General features: G+C 40.8%; 1 protein-coding gene across 5 annotated transcripts in view; it reads right to left on the reverse strand.

Moving 5' to 3' along the window:
* Positions 1 to 21,252, reverse strand: part of LOC117514031 (thrombospondin type-1 domain-containing protein 7A) — a 602,038-nt gene that overhangs the window by 365,001 nt on the left and 215,785 nt on the right. For 4 of the 5 annotated variants that reach the window (XM_034174317.1, XM_034174314.1, XM_034174312.1 and 1 more), the window contains exons 4-5: positions 19,089 to 19,273; positions 4,668 to 4,736 (exon numbers count right to left, since the gene is read on the reverse strand). In XM_034174317.1, coding sequence (XP_034030208.1) covers positions 4,668 to 4,736; positions 19,089 to 19,273 — 254 coding nt within the window. The remainder of the gene's footprint in view (positions 1 to 4,667; positions 4,737 to 19,088; positions 19,274 to 21,252) is intronic. The other variant, XM_034174316.1, reaches the window with a different exon arrangement.

Here is a 21,252-nt window from a genome sequence, read left to right on the forward strand (position 1 = left end):
AACAGTATGGCACTCTATGGTAAATCTGCATGGAGCAGACAGTTCTCAAATACTGAGTGACTTTTTAAGGAGAAGAGTGAGGAAAGGCTCTAGCCCCCATGGGTCAGTGATAACTATTTTCATAATAGTTTAATAAGCAGTTTGGCGGATTTTGAACTGCTTTTGTCATAGAAACCCTCAGCTATGTCTGGCAGCACTGATGATGATCATGCTTGAGTACTGGTCAAAGAACATGATCAAGTTTGTCAATCAAAAAAAATCTTAAGACCCACAATGCTTGCCACATTTAATAATTCACCAAAATCTATGGCACCAAAAGATATGTATATGTATGCTGGAATGGGGCTCAAAAATATTGTTAACTACAAAAGGGTTACCCTGCAGAAAAAGTTTGGGAACCACTGGTCTTATTAGCATGTCATCATTATGGTATTTTCTTTAGTATTAGAGCAGATGATAAAAGGAAAATCATGCAAATATGTATAAAAGCATTAAATATGACACAATAGATGTTCGTTGCAAATTTGATCAATTGGCCACTCAAAAATCCAAGATGGTGGCTATTTTGCAAGATACCCAACAACATGAACTGTAGAATTATGATGTTCCCCCCTTTAGGGCCCCTTCACACATAGTGCAAATTTGGTCGAAGTGCGCACGAAGCAGGAATCATATGCAAAATGTGTAAATTCGTAACTGCCTCGAACGCCTTGTACACCTGTTGCGACAACTATTTGCACACACCAGCGGCTGAAAGACAGAGTGTGCGCTGTCCATCGGACCCTCTCGCGACATGTGTTGGCCAAATTCCAGCTGACACGCACGAACATCTAACACCGCTTGTGTGGCACAAACATCTAACAACGCTTGTGTAGCACTTAGAAAATGTGTGGCCATTTGCACTATCATCAGGAAAACAGTCAGGAGACAGTCACTGTTGAGCTGGCAGTAAAATTTGTCTAAGTGCCTCACGAATGTGGCTTTGCAAAACAGCAACACACATGTGACGTGCCAGGGTATCAGTTCCCCCCGCACACATGTGCCGTTCGTGTGAATCGCACGTGTGTTGTGCTCCCCATCCATAAACATGTGGTGCTGGGGGGGGGGGAGCACACTTGCATGAGCTGCTGATATATGGATGTAAAGATCATGTGTTGCCGTGTGCGCTGAACTGACGGGGTGCGTTGGATCTCTGGTTCTGGACGTCACGGCTGGGAAACACGTATTGTGTTTGGATGGGCATGAACTTTCAACTGTTCACTGTGACATGCATGTGTCTGCTTGCTGTCTTAACGTGGACATACATAAAAACATATATCGCTGTTGCAACGGGCTGCGGCGAGTGCTTGCACAGTGTGCACATTGACAGGCTGCCCCAGGTGACAATGGACCATCAGATCATAACACACAGCGGGCGATCTGACTGTCACGTCACCCACGTGAGCTCTGTTCCACATGGACACGTGTGCAGGGCCGGCTGGACACACCGGACCAGTAGATGTGGACATGATCACAGCACACTGTTCCATTCATGTCATTTCATGACTGTACATCTGTGACCACATGGGTCATCTACAGAGGAACAGACGGTTCATACTTGATAAGAGGGTTTTTTATGGTGTGTGGTTTTATTTTTTTTAAATGCGTCCATCTTATTGATTTCAGGCATTTTCCCGCACTGTTTACAGGCCAGTGATAGTAGCGCAGTGGTAAGGTTTCTGGCTGGCAATCAGTAAAGTGCAGGTTTGAATCCCGTGGGTGGCATATGTATTTTTTTTTCCCCACAGCAGTGGCAAGATGTGGTTCCACACGGTCCAGCTGGTTTTTATTTTTTATTTATTCCACAGCAGCAGCACAATGTGGTTCCACATGTACCGGCTGGTTTTAATTATTTTTATTTATTCCACAGCAGCGGCACAATGTGGTTCCACATGTACCAGCTGTTTTTTTTGTTTTTTTTTATTCCACAGCAGCGGTGCAATGTGGTTACACATGCTCCAGTTGCTCGTACTGTTTGTGCACGAGCATGCACAAAACCTTCGCAGCTGGATTGTACATGCCTGCCCATTGGCACAACATTTTTGTGGTTCGCTAATTCAAACTGTTTCGCGCTGTTTCTCCATAATTCGTCCAATGTAATTTTCAACAATTGTAATTGTTGAAGTATTTAGAACAAGCAAATTAATATTAATTTAAATTAGAGATGACTTGCTATCATAATTGGAAGCCTAAAAGTACCTTTGCTATGGCTTTTTGTAAAGTTATAGATGAATAAACACTAAATATGTTGAAAAAGATTTATTTCCTGAGCTCTCTCCTCTCTCTAATGCAAACATTTAGTATGCAATTGCTACACCTTGTTGATGTAATATGTAAATTAAAAAAAAAAATCTTGGAATCCCAAAGGCAGAATAATAGATCTACAGAAATTGCTTCCATTTATCATGATGAGTGGAGACTTTAATGCCATAAGAGAACCTTGACATTGCATTTGAACAATAAATGAACAATGAAGAAGAAATACTGCTGTCTAAATGAAGACCCTGGTGCTAACAGTACTGAACTCATAAAATGCCTATTTTGACAAAATCAAATCCAAAAATATCATGGAGTCATCAAATCACCCATTAAAAGTTCTCTGTTTTAAGGTACTGCAAAGTAATTCTTGATATTTTAAGTGTCTGCAGGCAGGATATTAACATTTTGAAACCTCACCGATTTTAACATAGAGGCATTTTTGTACTTGAACATTTTGCACCTGGCTAGGACGCTGATACTCCTGGCATAAAAAATGAGAACGAACTCCATCACTTATGACTTAGAAAGCTATTTATTTAGACAAAAATTTTGTCTGGAGTAAATACAGTGGCTTGCCAAAGTATTTGGCCCATTGCATTGCTTTTCACATATTTGAATATGTTTATGCCATTTCAAATACAAAAAGCAAATCAGGCTTTTCAATATAAAAATTTCTAAAATGATTTTCCTTAAACTCAAACTGAAAGCAAATCTCTACAAATTGATCTAAATTAATTAAAAATATAAAAGCCAAGGATGATAGGTTGCATAAGTAATGGGCCCCTTTGGTATAATACCTATAAATACTCAACTTTATTGCCAGTTTTCTTCAGACAAGTCAGGGGATGGATACATGAGCATTTCCAAGTCACTGAATATGTTTTGAATTTTATTTACATCAATTATAAAGAAATACAAACAGTATGGCACTCTATGGTAAATCTGTGTGGAGTAGACAGTTCTCAAAAACTGATTGACTGAGCAAGAAGAAGAGTGAGGAAAGACACCAAGACACCCAGACAACCCAGAAGAAGTTTCAGGCTTCTCTGGCTGTGATTGGAGAAATTGTGCACAATGCATGTTTTGCATTTTAGAGGAGGGTTTATTATTTATTAAAAAGAAGACCTGAAAGTTCAGCTACAATTTGCCAGAAGGTACATCTGACATGGAAGCCTAGATTTAATGCTTTGGTAAAAGAAAATCCACCTCTATACCACTGTATCTCTAAAAGCCAACACCACATGAAAATTGGTTTCTCACATACAGCTGTGGCAGCCATCTTGAAAAATGGCTGTCATGATGGATTTTAAAGTAGTCAAACAATCAGAATGTTTAAATATAGCCTAGGGAACACAAATTTCAGTGCTTTTATCCACAATGAACCTCATTGCTCCACTATAATAGTCGCATCAGAGAAGAAGTACAACCTCTTAAGAAATGTTAGTGGAAGATGAAAAACCCACATATACCAGAGTATAAGTCATGTACTATTGTACTATTTGTTATTGTTTATTGCTTAAATTCCTGTGAAAGTTCTGGACAAATAGTCATTATAATTATTATCATTAATAAGGAATGTGTGATTTTTTTCGTATATAAGACTTACCAAACTAGTAAAAAAATACCTAACATATACAGTACTATAAAAAATGTGGTATATGCACTTTTAAGTTGGTGAGTAACAAGATGTTAGCATTTATTGATTTATTCCACAATGAATAGATTAGACTTATCTAAGCATCTGAACAAAAACAAATCACTCTAATCCGCACCTTCAAGTTTCTTGTGCAATATCTGTAAACCATGTGCAATATTCCTGTGCAATATGATTCCACAGTTGTATATGTTTCACGTTTTACATTACTTAGTCCACATTTCATTTTATTTTACCTTATGTTTATATTCGTTGTACACATACTCTGAATAATTTACTGTTAAATTTCACTCTCTTTTATTTGGCTAAAAATTACTTGCACCATGGAACGCACCTTTTTGGAGTTGCACTCAAATCTCGTTGTAATGCAAATTACAATAATGATAAAGGAAATTCTGATTCTGATTCTAAGCAATTCATTCACTCACTTCATTTTACAATTTTCCTAAGGCCTAGGAATGCTTTTTGCTCAATTTCACCTCTTTAATATCATTGTAAATGTAAAGCATTGCAGTGGTGAAACAATCCAGTAAATTGTGGTTCAAATCAATGTAATAATGATTATCTTTTGACTTTTTTATTATGGTCCATTGTTGAATAGAGGGAAGAGAAGGGTAAGAGAAGAAAAGAGGGATGTATTCTATTAGGAGACCGTGCAGGCAGAAAGCAGCAGGATACGCTCTGGCATGATTATCAGCCTGATGGCAACACCTACCTGTAATCTGGAAGGTGATGGAGAGGAGAGGGGGGATGCTGGGCTTCTGCTGTCTTTGGGTCTGACCTGCTGCAATTACAGAGAAGATAGTGCTATTAGCTACGCACTCACCAGGGAGGCGCTATCAAGGTAACGCAGACAAATGGGAAGCGGCACACCAGAGACAGGCACAGAAACCAAAGCAAGGACAACATGGGACAAAGAGAACATGGAATCAAAACTGTTTTATTTTCTACAGTTAGATGCTTAAAAAAATTATGAAATATGTCTTTAATTGCTGCTATTCTGAAAAACAATTTAAGCATATATTTGTTGTTTTATTTTAGCACAAACAAATGAAAGCCAGAACTAAAGCTTACACATTCAAAAAATGACTGTAGTGCCAGAAAACATGAAATGTGGTAAATCAATTGAATTTCAATGTTTTCATCTGATGTAGAGAGCCAAAGTGCTTTACAATGATGCCTTATATTCACCAATTCTCACACAAGCACCCACCCATCAGTGACATGTAAAGCTGGGCTTATACTGTGTTTTGGCCCCTCTTCAGCTGATTTTTCACTCATGCGAGAATTTTTTGGATTGTGCAGAGTTTCAGCTTAATCGCGCGTCCTGCATCGTGTACGTAGTATACATGGAGTAACGAGTTGCGTTTCACCTCTCATGCCCACCTCCCGATCGGCAACCGTATGGCTGGATGAAAATCAAACCTGTTTGATATTCTGGTCGGCTCTCGTGAGGGTATCACACTGTTGAAGCAGCACTACAAGCGTCAACGAGCTGATGTGCAAACACCGGAGAGAGCATAAACAGTGATCATCTCTTTGGAAGAGCAGCTTCTGTTGCCTTTTTCCCCCTTCAACTCATGTAAAGTCTTGTATTGTGTGTTTTTTTTTTTTTGTAAAAATAAGAAATGTAAATGAAGTTTGAAAAAAAAAAAAGAAAAAAGTTTCTGTTTACGTTTTGCTTCCAGAAACACGAGTCCGACGTGTGGTTTTTGAACGTACGTGAGTAGTCAGATCGCATCAGAGCATCGGGCTGTATAGTGTGAGAACATAAATCGTCCGCTCTGAACTTTTACACCCTGCGGTTTTGTCGTGCAGTTTGAGCTGGAGCCGAGTACAACGATTGAAAATATTGTACAGTGTCTGCCCAGTTTAAGTCTCTGATATGCATGCCAGGGGCAAATTGGGGATTAAAAACATTGCTGAAGGGTACTTTTCCAATCTGACAGAGAATAAAACAAGTCTACCTCTTCCACCACCAGCCCACTGCCTTTTCACATAAATTATTTCTTGATGGTGGTTCAAAAAAAACAGATTCAAAGAGGGAGCAAACCCATTTTGGAGCATGTCTGAGCTCAGATGAAGAGGCAGGAAGCATCACCGCAAAGCTGAATACTGGTGCAAAAGGGTTGGAAATCAATGTGCAGTTGTGTCAGGAAGGGCATCCGGTGTAAAACCTGTGCCAATTCAACACGCAGATCCACCTTGGATTTACTGTGGCGACCACAAGTGCAAACAAGGGAGCAGCTCTAAAACTAGCTCATCTTTTCCTCAGTAGCAGTGACCAGCGAATTTGGCCCGGTGTTGAATAAGCCACTTGCTTAGTGGTGGAATGACCCTGTATATTTGCCTGAGTGTGGGAGGTGAGGACCATGAAATGTTCTGTATCCTTCTGAGGAGATTTCTGTAGCAGCCATCCACACATTTGTGGTATTAAGCGTCCAGGTTTCTGAACCATACATCAAAACTGGTTCTATGACCGTCCTGAATAGATCAATTTTAAGCTCATTTGGGATATCTGATCGCCAGATTTGGTCCATCTTATTACAGGATACCCATGCCTGTGCCTTGTGGGTCTTAAAGTCCTTCCCAGAATCCAGAATCCATGAGCCTAGGTTTGAAGTCGTCACCATGCTTGTTTGACACAGATTTAACAGGGATGAAGAAAGAGTTACTTGGAGGAGAAATAAATTCTGTCTTTCTATTAATAGAGAATCGATGGAATGTCACAGAGACTTCATTCAGCCACTTCCAGAAACGACACAGTGTCACATCTTGTTTCAGTCCCTGTGGTAGACAGTGTTTGATTCACAGCCATTTCTCAAAGCTGAAGAAGGTCACATGGGTTTGTGTCTCTCACTATTACAATTTGATATACACTACTTGGTAGTATACTAAAAGTAAGTACCTTAAAACAGGAATTACTGAAATGACGGTAAAACTGAGAAAATAATCCTGGCCCCAAGACAGTTAACAGATTACACATTGCACATTGCCTGCATGAGGGAAGTGTCCCACACATTGTGGCTGCCTAACCCTAGCCCTACCACTGGTGGTATGCCGAGTCAACCGAATAAACTCATTTTTATGCCGTAATTAAGTCAGCTGCTGTATTTCAAATAAGATGAAGGCTAACTCAACAACTTTTCATTGAATCAATACAAACAAGCAAACAAATATTAAATCCTTCATTATGAAGGATTTAATGGCTTTGACACTTAAACACCACGCTCTGCTGAAAGCAAAGCAAAAATGTCAGAATCAGCAAACGAAGCAAAATTAAGCAATGCTTCTAATAATAATAATTTTATATATATATATATATATATATATATATATATATATAGTATACCACCATCTTGCAGTACTCCATACAGTATATATACAGTATACAGTACATATTTCATATTTAAGCTATTTTTGTCTCTAAACAATGTTTGTTTTTGTTTCTACAATGCCAATAAAGACTATTCTATTCTATTTTGAAATGAAATTCAATGTAAATATGATAGTAAAGAATTTTTTTGTAGTTCCTTCCATTTTACTCAGGGTCATCACAGAAGATCCAGTATGGATTCAGATGTTGATTTGGAACAGCTTTTAAGCTGGATACATCCCCAGATGTACATGGGGAATGGGGCACAGCTAGTCTTGGTCCAGGATCTGTTTTGCTGGATGCCAAGCATGCTCAGATGACAATTAAAAGCTATTTTCACTTCTAGAATTGTCAGTTTTTAAAAGTCAAGTTTATGTCTTTCTAAATAAACTCACTCCTAATTTACTCATTGCACCTTAAAAGACTTTAAAGTCAATCTGCTTGTCAAATAATGTCTAAGATGAGCAAAAAGTCAATTCTGACTGAGTTTGATGAGTGATGGTTTCAAGATACACATGTAGATCCAGCTGAGAAACTGATCACCATTCCCTGTTCTCGCATGTGTGATTAGATGAGGAAGTGCTGCGTGACATGATTTTGGCTGTGATACTGATCTCAGGTCAGTATCACAGCCAATCTTCCATAAAGATTAAGGTTAGCTTTTGATAGGTGGTGAGCTGATTCCTGATCTTTCTCCCAGGGGTGTCTTCCACCGATTTGCATTCTGAGATTTATGCAAGTGACTGGGCAAATTGAGAGCAGCAGTTGCAGCAATCTTTAATAAGAGTCTGCTTCTCCATCTCAGTGGTATCCTGGGAGATTACCCCCAATCACAACCCCTCCCCCCCACACACACGCAATGAAGGGAGAAGAAATCCTGCACAGAGAAGATAAGAACTTTGAGCATGTGTGTACTTGAGTGTGCACACAAACACATTCTGCACACATACAAGTATATGTACCAGAATATCAGAATACCTGAATATATCTCCAGAACCAAACAATTTCACACTGTCTCACTCACACACACATGCATCCCACATTGAACCAATTAACCTCTATGAGAAGAGAGAAATTACAACATCAGAAAGTATAGAGTCATGCTATTATATGATTTAAAACTGGTAATTAAAGTATTATTGAAAAATTCATATTCTTAGAGGCAGTGTCTCAGGGCCCCTTCACACATAGTGCGAAGTTTGGACGAAGTGCACACTTAGTGTGCATGATGCAGGAATTGTGTGCAAACCGTGTAATGTCGTCCCTGCCTCCAACACCTCGTACACCTGTTACTACAACTATTTGTGGACACAAGCGCCTGAAAGACAAAGTGTGCACTGTGCAAACCCATCGTACCCTCTTGCGGCAGGTGCTGGCCAAATTCAGGTTGCACTCTTGGCACGACAACAGACTGCAGACGACCACTGTCGTACTGCTGTGAAATTTGTTCCAACGATTGTGACTTTATTTTAACTGTTGATTCTGGTCATTCTTTGTTTTAATCCTTTTAGATTTAATGGCAGCGTTTGACACAGTTGACCATACAATTCTGCTGTTGCGCCTTGAAAACCATGTTGGCATTAAAGGTACTGCCTTACGTTGGTTTATATCCTATTTGGAAAATTGGTCGTTTGCTGTGCGCCTTGGCCATTATTCGTCTGATGTTGCCCCACTTAAATGCGGAGTACCACAGGGTTCCATTTTGGGCCCTTTACTGTTTTCTCTGTATATGCTGCCACTCGAGTCAGTTTTTAGAAAATATAATATTTCTTTTCACTGCTTTGCAGATGAAATGCAAATTTATCTTCCGCTGTATCCGGGCAGAGACAATTTTAAACTTTTGAGTAATTGTTTGAAGGAAGTGAAGGACTGGATGACCCATAACTGTCTTAATCTGAATGACTCTAAAACCGAGATTGTTTTATTTGGGAACTCATTTAATGCCACTGCTCTGGGCTCGCTGAGTAATCACTGCCACCAGTTTTTAAGGAATCTTGATGTCATCTTTGACAGTTCTTTTAAATTTGAAAAGCAAATTAACTCTGTAATCAAGTCTAGCTTTTTCAGCTTCGTCTCCTGGGTAAAGTTAAACCCTATTTGCCTCGAGCTGACTTGGAGAGAGTGATTCATGCTTTTATCACCTGTCATTTGGACTATTGTAATTCCCTGTACTGTGGGCTAGATCAAACATCCATTTATCGTCTGCAACTGGTCCAAAATGCTACAGCGCGGTTGCTTACAGGCACCAGAAAGCGGGACCACATAACTCCTGTACTGGCCTCTCTGCACTGGCTTCCAGTCAGTTACAGGATTCATTTTAAGTTGTTGTTGTTGGTTTTTAAATGTTTAAATGGATTGGCTCCCTCCTACCTCTCTGAGCTTCTGTTGGTTCAGGCTCCAGGTAGAACTATGAGATCGGCCAATCAACTGACTCTGGAAGTCCCGAGATCCCGGTTGAAAACCAGGGGAGACCGTGCATTTTCAGTGGCGGCTCCGAGACTCTGGAATGGGCTTCCTTTGAATGTTCGTATGGCCCTGTCTTTAAACATCTTCAAGTCTTTGTTAAAAACTCACTTGTTTGCTCTGGCCTTCGACTCAAGCTAGTCGATTTCTGATTTGGTTGTGATCATCATTTTACTCATTTTGTTCATGTTGTGTTTTTTTATTAGTACTATTATTATCTTTTGGGTGTGTGCAGCACTTTGGGCAGTATTTCTGTATTAAATGTGTTATATAAATAAATTTGACATTGACATTATCTTTGCAAACACACACAATGGCATGTGGGTGTGTGCTCCACTCATGGGAGGCATGGCTTCCAACAGAAGCAGCTGTGGTGATCTGTCATTCTGGACATTCCAGCTACATAACACCTACTGTGTTTGGACAGTCATGGACTAACAGCTGTCCACTGTGAGGCGCGTGTGTCTGATTGCTGTATTTATGTAAACATAAATAAACACATATATCGCCGTGGTGGCGACAAGTTGCAGCAACCGAGCGCGTGCACAGAGTGGACATTGACAGCCCCCCAGATTGAAATGGACCATCAGATCAGAACACGCAACGGGCGATCTGAACATCACGTCACCCACGTGAGGTCTGTTCCACATGACGCGGTGTCTGTGCTGTGGCGCACCATCCACAAGACATGAGTGTCGGGCAGAATGCACACGGCCGACTCGACGCACCTGACCAGTAGATGTGGACATGATCAGAGCACACTGCTTCTCATACATGTCATTTCATGACTGTATGTCTGTGACCATGGGTCATCACCAGAGGAACAGACGGATCATATTTGTATTGCTCACTTGATAAATGCGGTGTTTTTATATGGTGTGGGATTTTAATATATATATATTTTTTGTAATACTTCCATGTCCTTCCTGATATGAGGCAGCTTCCCGCAGCTTTCAAAGAACAGCTCCGTACCTCAGTGGTAAAGTCTCTGACTGGGAATGAGAGGTTTTGAAAGGCACAAGGTCGCGTCCTGGATGGTGTGTTTTTTCTTTTTTTTTTTTTTTATTTATTTCACATAAGCAGTGCGATGTGGTTCCACAGGTAACAGCTGGTTTTTATTTCGGCGCAATGTTTTGTGGGCTAATTTCGAACTGTTCCGCACAGTTTTGTTGTTTTCGTCCAAATGCCGTCCAAACTATGTGTGAAGGGGCCATCAGCATGGTTAAACTGTGTACTAGAATGTTGTCCGTGGGGATCCATGGGCTCCAGACTGGGTAGTGTTTGTAAAATAGATATCTAATATTTTCAAGGGTGTTTTTAGAACTGTAGACCTCGACAGTTTTCAGAAGAAATACTCAGTCCTTTTTTTTCCTGTTAATTACATTTTTGCTGTTGTTAATTTATTGTCTTAATATACTTATAACTTGTTTAGGTTCTTGTTGTCATATCTTCTATTTTGTAATTTGATTTTTAAATGGACCACAATGGAAATAAGTGTTTTCACTTTCTAACATATTTACAAATATATTATGTACTTACATTGAACTTACTAAATAAAATCACACACGAATGCTTTTATATAATATGCATATGTCGCGGACATGAATGAGCGAAGCTCGTCAGCATCTCACCATGTCATTTAGGTCCTTCAGACTTTATTTTGAGTAAATGCTTCAGCAGAGCATTAGCATAGCAAAAACATCCCCCCCCCCACCCAGACCCCCGCCTTTTTAAGCATTTTTTTTTTTATTTGCCTCTCACATGCCTGGAAAAGCTCCTCGCCATCTAACCATGTCATTTAGGTCCTTCAGACTTTTTTTTCAGTAAAATGGTTCTTGGGAACATGAGCATGACTAGAACCTTTCAGCTTCTGGGGGAGCTCTGCCCCCAGACCCCTGCCTTTTTAAGCATTTTCCTTATTTTGCCTTTCAGCTTGTGGTGGAGCTCTGCCCCCCATACTCTCCACATGTTTAAGCATTTTTCTTTTTTTGCTTTTCAGCTGACCCCCCTAATTACAGCCCCCCTGCCACTTTAAGCATTTTTTATTGTACAAGGTCTGTTAGAAAACTACCCGACCTTTTTATTTTTTTGCAAAAACTATATGGATTTGAATCATGTGCACTTGCATCAGCCAAGCTTGAACCTTCGTGCGCATGCGTGAGTTTTTTCACGCCTGTCGGTTGCGTCATTCGTCTGTGAGCACGCTTTGAGTGAGCAGTGGTCCACCCCCCGAGTCGGATTTTTATTGTGAGGAAAATGTCTGAACGATTTGGAGCTTTGCTGCATCAAATTTTTCCAGAAACTGTGAGAGACAGCCAGGCGGAAACCATTCGGAAGATTCAGACGGCTTTCAGGGATGATTCTATGGGGATCACACAGATTAAGGAGTGTTACAACCGGTTTAAAGACGGCGCACGATGGCGGAGGGCGCACCGCGCTCCAAGCGGTGATTGACAGGCTGAAACGACCAGATCATTTCCAAACTGAACGCTGTGTTGATATGGAACGTCGTCTGACTACTACAGAAATGGCAGAAGAGGAGGACATACCACTTTTTTGGCACATTCCATTGTTACAGGAGTTTTTGTCATGGAAAGAGGAGTGGAGGAATTCGCCACGAAGCTGATAATGCCGCGGGACAAAAGCACCTCCGTGTTGGTCTCACAGGACATGTTGTAACATGCCCAGCTCTTGCACCATTCGGAAGATTCAGACGGCTTTCGGTGGCTTTTCAGTCGTGTGACTATCCGAGAAATTGTGGACGAGCTGGACATGCCACAACATGTCCTGTGAGGCTTCATCACGGCGTTGCTTTTTGTCCCGCGCCATTAGCGGCTCCGTCACGACGCGCGAATTCCTCCGCACGTCTTTTCATGACAAAAACTCCCGTAACAGTGGAATGTGCCAAAAAAGTGGTATGTCCACCTCTTCTGCCATTTCTGTAGTAGTCAGACAACGTCCCGGATCAACACAGTGTTCAGTTTGGAAATGATCTGGTCGTTTCAGCCTGTCGATCGCCGCTCGGAGCGCGGTGCACCATCCGCCATTGTGTGCCGTCTTTAACCCGGTTGTAACACTCCTTAATCTGTGTGATCCCCATAGAATCGTCCCTGAAAGCTGTCTGAATCTTCCGAATGGTGTCCACCTGGCTGTCTCTCACAGTTTCTGAAAAAAATTGATGCAGCAAAGCTCCAAATCGTTCAGACATTTTTCTCACAATAAAAATCCGACGAGGGGGGTGGACCACTGCTCACTCAAAGCGTGCTCACAGGCGAATGACGCAACCGACAGGCGTGAAAAACCATGCGCACGAAGGTTCAAGCTTGGCTGATGCAAGTGCACATGATTCAAATCTATATAGTTTTTGCAAAAAATAAAAAGGTCGGATAGTTTTCTAACAGACCTCGTAGATGTAAACTAGAAGCACTTGGAGAGACTTATTCCACATCGTTTCATGCATCTACCGTCATGTTTCAGATTTAGTGGTTAACCCTCTGAGGTCCGAGGGCATTTTTTTGGACAGTTCACTCACCTGGCATACATGTTTTATTATTGCTGTTAACAGCTCTCCCTGCATCCCACAGTTTTATGTCTCTTTTTTCAGGACAACCTGTACTTTCAAAATATGTATGCTATAGTTGTGTTTTATAAGTGTAATAAAGGTTTACAATCAGAAATAAGAAAGGAAAAAGCAGAAAATAATTTTCCACACACATTTATTCAAAACACACAGGAAACTATAATAAACTAGTAACATATCACTCCTAATAACAATCTTTGGTGTGTCACGTGAGGTGAATCTGTCCTACGATTGGATTTTGGAAAACCATGTGACAGTGAACCAATTCCGATTGGACACTCACATTGCTCACGTCATCACACAGCTTCTATGAGGAGTACAAAGATGGTGGACGGTGGTTCGAAAGTCCGCAGAGTTAACTTTTCAGCAAAAAAAAAAAAAAGTACGTTTCTATCTCATATCATTAAAAAGTTATTTATATCTTAGTAAAGCTTGGTCTCAGCCGTCGTATATGACGGCATCGGCCCCAGGGGTTTAAAACCTTAGATCTTCAGCAAATGCATTTATAAAGAGAAACTGAATGAACTACACAAGTTTTTTTTCTAATAAAAAGTTTATTCAATGAGGAGAAACAAAAAATTACTGGATCCGGATCGTGTTCCGGATCATTACCAAAATTTAATGACTTCTAAGTTAGGCCAAGATACAGCCCTGGTAAAAATTTCATTGAAATCCGTTGAGGATTTTTGAGTAATCCTGCTAACCAACCAACCAACAAACAAACGGACATGACCGAAAACATAACTTCCTTGGCGGAGTTAATTAATATTCAATGTTTTCAGCTAGTATGACTGACAGTAGGGCTGTACAATATGGCCAAATTATCAAATCTCAATATTGTCATATAAATTGTCATGTAAATGTCACTAATATGTGTGAATTTGCTGTCCATATTCTTGAGCTGCTTAGGTGGGTAGGGAAAGTTCCCATGGGATAAAAAGCTTTTCAACCTACCATCCCTGGTTCTCAAGACCAGGCACCCAAGTGGCTCTACTCTCTTGCTCTCTTTTTTCTTAAAGATACTTATAAAGATATGTATAATAAAAGATATATCTTACTGAATTTTCATATCAATATGATATATGATATGATTATGATTCGATGCAAAGTGCAGCAACAGTGAAAATTAAACATTCTTAAACAAAACAGCAATAATACCACACTAATTTTGCACTCATCATAAGGTTAGGATACTGTGCCCTCCAAAAGTACTGGAACACTTGGAATTTCACACATTTTAATAAACAAAAAATAAATAATAAAATTTTCTAAAATTATCTTCCTCAAACAAACTCAAACTGAAAGCAAATCTCTAAAACATGATACAACCTGTAAATAATAATCAGTTTTATTGACAGTTTTCTTTAGACAAGTCAGGGGATGGAAACATGATAAGTGGTGAGAATGATAAATGATAAGAATGGTGACAAAGGTCAGTTTCAGTTTGTACAGGGGTCAAAAGTTAAAGTTGCTCCATTAATTTTGCTCCAGCTGTATTTGTGCTGAATTTTATGCTTGTATCACCATTTGAAGGATTGTCTCAGTTATCTGCTGCACTAATAAGCCAACAGAACCACCTGTTGTCTGTTAGTTTAAACATGTTTGCACTCTTAAACAGTTAACAGACAAACATGGCAACCTGAATTGAAGGAGAAATGCTGCTTTTAACAACCTGGACCTCATTTCTGGCATAAAATACAGTCGTTTACTTACCAATATAAGTTTGGTGTCATTAGAAGTCCATAGTTCAAACGACGTGTTCAGTTCAAATCGGAAGCAAATATTTTTCTTCTTTTACTAAGGTGAATAAGAACTTTTTGTGGTACACAGCACAAACTACTGTACAGGAGGAACCTAGCAGTCAGTGTGACTCACTGATGTGAAAATGCAGGTCTTTCAACCAGACGTGTGGTGCCATGACATGTCAATCATCTGTGTCCAATCAGATTTCAGGAGAGTCCAGTGAAACCCTGGCTTCTGCTCTAGCTCCACCCATGTCAGGAAGTGTTTGACATTTGAACATTTCCTGTTTCACTGTGACTGATAAATTGGCACTTCGTGTTTGAGTGTGAGCTTGCCACTGAGTTCCCGTGAGATTCCATGGGATCTCATCTGTCAATCCAGAAAGTGTTTGACATTTGAACATTTCCTGTTTTACTGTGGATTTAAAAATTGGCACTTCCTGTTTAGGATGCCCTGTACCATGAGTGAGCTTTGCGCCGCTGCGCGACGCTTCACTCTTTTTATTTTTTTCAAAAACCATATGGATTTGAATCACTAAGGTTTGAACTTTGAGAGTGTTTACACACGAGAGAAAAGTGAGAAAATGTTAATGCCTGTTTGAGAAAAGTATATAAAGTGTGTAGTGAGGGGTTTTACAGCTTTAAAACGTCTATAATAATTGTAAAAAAATAACGCTGACTACTTCGCGGATTTTGCCTATTGCGGGCTATTTTTAGAACGTAACTCCTGCAATAAACGAGGGACACCTGTATTGTTCAAATTCAGCTAGAAGTCCTTGTAAATTCCTTTTCAGTCCTCTGCATTTATGAATATGGAATTTACCAAACAATATTAAAAGGTTGGGTTGATAATGTGTTCAATGATCTCTCCCATTTTTTTTCTCCCTACATCTGTCATGACATCAGAATATACAAATAATATGCCAATCAGCCGATGACATCATTTAGCAACTTCTGCTGACTTTTAGAACAACCAATAGCTACTTTTCTTACTGAGGAGTTGGCAACACTGTTAATCCGTCCATCTTCCATGTAGGACATTGAATGCATTGTCACTGACCACTGCTTTATTTCATCCGTATTCCATTTTCTAGGGCAAAAACATTCATAGATTCCAAATCTGCCATCACATTTGTGCCAGCTATTATGGTTCGGGCCGTACGGCCCCATTTTGATGTCGAAAATAGTGCTCAGGCAAACCACTCCACCCCCACCCCCCAAAAAATGCATAAAAGCAGTATAGTTTTGTAAAAGCATTGTTTCTTAATTATTGCAAACAAATGTCAGCATGTTTTCATTTCACTCTCATTCCAGTCTTGCCTTGAATTTCGTGCATTCTCATAATTTATTATAATCTGTCATTCCCATCATACTTCACTATACACTAGGTGGTGCTGTTACTGCTGCAAATGTCTTTTACTGCCACCTGGTGATGTGATAGATAGATTTTATTGACAACTTCATAACATAATCAGAAAAAAAAGTTACATCAATTTTCATTACAATACAGAGTCAGTCATTTCATAATTATTAGGATTTTAAAAAAAGATGAAGTTTAACCTTCTTAAATAAGGGCTCAGTGTGTCTGTTATAGCTGCTACTTCAAAATGCTTTGAAAGCTTTCTTTTGGAAGCTAATACGTTGTCTCAGTACACTGCTGCACACTTTCCCAGGTCAAGGACTCACAATTAGTACACTCTTTCTTCACCATCCGAAGGACGGGTATTTTGCTAGTATCTGATAAGATTATCTTTACAGCCATCACAATAGTTGGGGCTTCCTTAAGCTTGTTGAAAGGGGAAGATCAGGTCAAAAATAATTATCTTACATAATTATCTTGCCATGTGAACCAGGCATTTGTCTACAAGTACAGCCACCAAGGCAGACAGCTCTTTTTCCTGTACTACTACCACCAAGGAGTCAGAATGTCTGGATTTGTGACTGTCCGGGATCATCACCAAGAATTAATTATCAATTTTTTTTAAAAGATTCATTAACTCCAGCAATGGAGAAAAAGGTAATGAGATGTACACATATCACATGGCTATGACAGTTACAGCCCTGCTACAGACTGGAGTTCTGTCCAGGGTGTACACCCCCTTCTCCCCATGCCCCATGACTGCTGGGATAGATTCCACCCCCACACACCCCGCAGACCCTTAATTGGAAAAAGCAGTTATAGAAAATGGATAGATAGATAGAAGTAACAGTTAGATGGCTAATTTCATAAATAAAAGATGGACGAGTGATCCGCCTTTGTTGTTGCCAAATAGGACTTGTGATTCCATAGCGTGATGGGGGTGGCTAGATTCGATGCCAGCACATGCTCACCAGACCTGGCCTCATTGGAATTATATGTTGTAAGTAATCATAAAAGAAGTAAACTGTGCAAATTTAGGTCTTGGGCTTTTGTGTTAAATTACAGGTCTACTACTGGATACCTAAATTTTATAGCTTTTTTTTTTTTTTTTTGGAATCAGAATTTCTCTCATGCGATGCAAATGCCATGTCTGAGGAAAACATGCAGAGGCTTCATTGCCAGCAATGTTTTTCTATGACCAAATATTGAAATATTGAAATTCTCCATTGTTTTGCAGTAGCCAAATTGCTTTGCTTGTATTAAACAGAACATGCATTTAACTAACTGAAGGTAAATCTAGAGACCAAAACACATTGAAAACAGGCATGGAAAACGACGACAGACTAGAACAGCACCTGCAGGGAAGAAACGCAAACTCTGGAAAGGTCTACTATTTCCAGACTTCATGCAGACTGCAAAGCCTGTACAACCAAGTATTCAAAATAAATTGCTAATCTAAGTGGACCGTGCAGACGAATCACAGCAACATGCCAGGTCTGCCATGCCTGAGTTGTTTAGTTTGGAAGTAGCTGAAATGCTGCATGATATCATGGGATTTGACCACTTATGGGAACAGCTGCTCCCGTTGTGCAATATATACACAGCATAACTTCACATGGGAAAATGGTGTACATTTTTGTTTTTGGCTGTAATCACCGAAGCAGTTGCGAAAAGTGCAGGTTTTTTGGTTTCCAGTGGAGAAAGGAGGGCAAGGCAAATGTGAAAGGTTGTGTAAGTGTTAGCCTACACAGTTAACCAGAGTAGCTGTGTTTGTTCGCCTGCAAAAATCACCTCGACACGTTTCCGCTCCGGGTCATTAACAAACTGCAACACATGTCCATTTTCCACCGCATCATCACTTTTTCTTTGCATTTTCACTTTGCGTGTAATTTGCCCAAAAACTCAGAGAAAGTGACATGTTTCTCTCCCTGAAAGGAGAGAAATTACTTCATATGCGTCATATTTTACCCCTTTATTGCCGTCCTAAAACGAGACTGTGGTGCCCAATTGTGGCCATGAGCCCTGACAAAATAACTACATGGAATGTGAACAGTAACAGAACTTAAGTTTCATTTCTTGGGTGCAACTATGGTCATGGCAGTGCTTAAAAACTGAACAACAAACATCTGTACTAGAATTCTGCATCCTAATCCCCTTATTGTGCAGTTATCCATGGTTTGTATTGTATTCTGAGTAGTTTTTGATATAATTCCTTTATTATTTGTAGACTTTGGGGCTGCAGAAAGAAGAATGACATTCAGCATTTGCGCTGAATGTGCATAAAGAGAAAGAGAGAGACAGTACGGGAGGTGATGGTCTTGTGGTTAAAGCATTGAGCTTGAGACCAGAGGATCCTCGGTTCAAATCCCAGCATAACCCTTGGGCAAGGTCCTTAATCCCCTAGTTGCTCCCGGTGTGTAGTGAGTACCTTGTATGACAGCACCCTCACACTGGGGTGAATGTGAGGCATTATTTGTAAAGCGCTTTGAGCATCTGATACAGATGGGAAAGTGCTATATAAATGCAGTCAGTTTACCATTTAGTCCATTTAGAGATGAAGAAAACATGCAGACCAACAACCATATTTAGGCTCAACATTTATTTTTCCTTTTCACCTTTTTCCTTGTCTCTGAGGTTGTTGAGGTACAATAGGAGCTCCGCATTGGCTTGGACACAATAAACCTCTCTGGTCTGCATGCCTCCCCCACACAGCCCTGTTAGGTTGCTCCGCCGACGGTCCTGTTGGCTGAGCAGAAGGTCGACTCGACAGTCACTCCACTCTGTGGTTCTCCACGTGTAACTGGAAAAGAAGAGGACACGGAAGAGGAGAGCTGAAAGGCAGGAGGGAAAGATGTGTGTGGGTGTAATGTCATGTCAGAGTGCAGCTCTAAGTATAGTACATTCAAAATGTGCTGGAACAAATTTTGTTTGCTCACTTCCTTGTAAACCACTCTTCACCCTTCACTTTAACGTGCCAGCAAGAATTGTAAGTGATACACCAGACAGTAAAAACCCATTTGCAGTAACGCTTGGAAGAGTTTGTAAAAAAAGGTTGAGTGCTGAAGTGGTGGATAATGTTGCCAGATTTGTTAAATTGCTTGTCTTCTGTATGATGAATTTCACTGGCCGCCCAGTGAAGGACGAAGAGGTTACAAAGAGCCAATCGGTGGTGCTCATTTATCCTCCATTTACATACTTAAATATATCTGTGAATTAGACCAGGCACAGCACCAGCGCATACTCCCAGACAAAGCAGAGACACAGCAGTTTATTTACTTTGTCGATGATTTCTAAGTAAGCTATATTTTCATGTTTTACTATTCAGCCTTTTCTTGTGGAAAATTTGCAGTCAAACGTATGACAAAAGTCACTCACAAAACTTTGTATATATGTGTTTATATTTTTTGTATAAAATTCATACACATTGCACATATTTTCCACCAGAAGGCACTGATGACATCACCAACACAAAGCTGGTGGACAATCTGAGTGACAGCAATAAGTGGTTAGTTATCTTTTGCTAATTATTATTATTATTATTATAACCCAGTGTCGCTGTCCTAACAGTCCCCCCTAAAAAATCGGTCCACCCTGCTGTCACTGCGCATGCATCATTTCGGTGCATCAGCAGTGTGATTTCTGAGCGTTGGCAGCAATTCACCGATTATCACCTCGTTTCTCCTTAAAACTGCACTCCAGTCATCATCTATCTCAGCGACAGATATCTGAAGCTTTTGTACAACAATCATTTCCACATAAATTCAGCATTATTTCATAATAAAAGACAAGGGGTCATTCAGAGCACCACAGCAGCACGTCTGAGTCTGATGTGCTGCTGTACCTAGTACATCATTTCGGAGCATCAGCAGCATTTCAACCGTTATCGCCTTGTTTCTGCTTAAAACTGACTTTAGAATGATTTAAGAGGTTTTAATTTGTTATCTGTGGTTAATAATAACATTATTCCCTTTGATTGCTTTGGGTGTAGAGAGTCAGACTCAGAGTCCTTGTCAGACGCATGCGCAGGGGGTTGGTACTGGGGGGTTGGCGGCTGCTGGGGGGATGGAGGCTGTGGTCTCCGTGGGATGGGCCCCGCTCTCGCTCGGGCGGTCTCCTGATCATGGGCTTTCGGGTGGGATCCGGGGTGAGGGGCCCTGCTGGCTGCGCTGGGGGCCTGGCTGTTGGGGGGCCTTGTGCTCTTCCTGGCCCCAGGGTTGGGCCTCGCCTCTTGTCTGGCTCGGTGGTTCCTAACTTGTGCTTTGGATTCGGTTGCGGTGGCTCCTTTGATCCCCGTCCTTGCCGCCGCTCGCTCCTGCCCTCGGGGGCCTTGGCCCTGGTGGTGTGGTTCTGGGGCTCCCCCTATTGGTGGGCCTATGCCGGCACCCTGTGCACTTCCCTTGGGTATGGGGCTGCTCTCTGCACCTCTGTGGGGAGGGGTGGTGTCGAGGGTGCGTTCCGGCGCCATCGGGCTGCTCCCCTGTTGGTTTGCTGTACTGCCCGGTGGCTCTGGGGGCTGCCTTTCCTGGCCCCTGTGCACTTCCGCTGCCCCTTTTCTCCTGGTTCCCCCGGGGCACTGCGTCCTGGACCCACTTCCGTCGGTGCTCGCAGCCGGCCACAGTTAAAAATACATAAATAAATAATAATAATAAAAAACCTAGAGACAGTTAAACTGCCCACCTTACATTAAGCTCTGTATCACACATTGATTGCAGCATTTACATATGTGCTGTTATTCTGTTTTTTTTTTCCCCTACGCTGACATTTAAATGCTTCACATTG

This window comes from Thalassophryne amazonica, chromosome 7 (assembly GCF_902500255.1).
Source record: "Thalassophryne amazonica chromosome 7, fThaAma1.1, whole genome shotgun sequence".
Taxonomy (NCBI): domain Eukaryota; kingdom Metazoa; phylum Chordata; class Actinopteri; order Batrachoidiformes; family Batrachoididae; genus Thalassophryne; species Thalassophryne amazonica.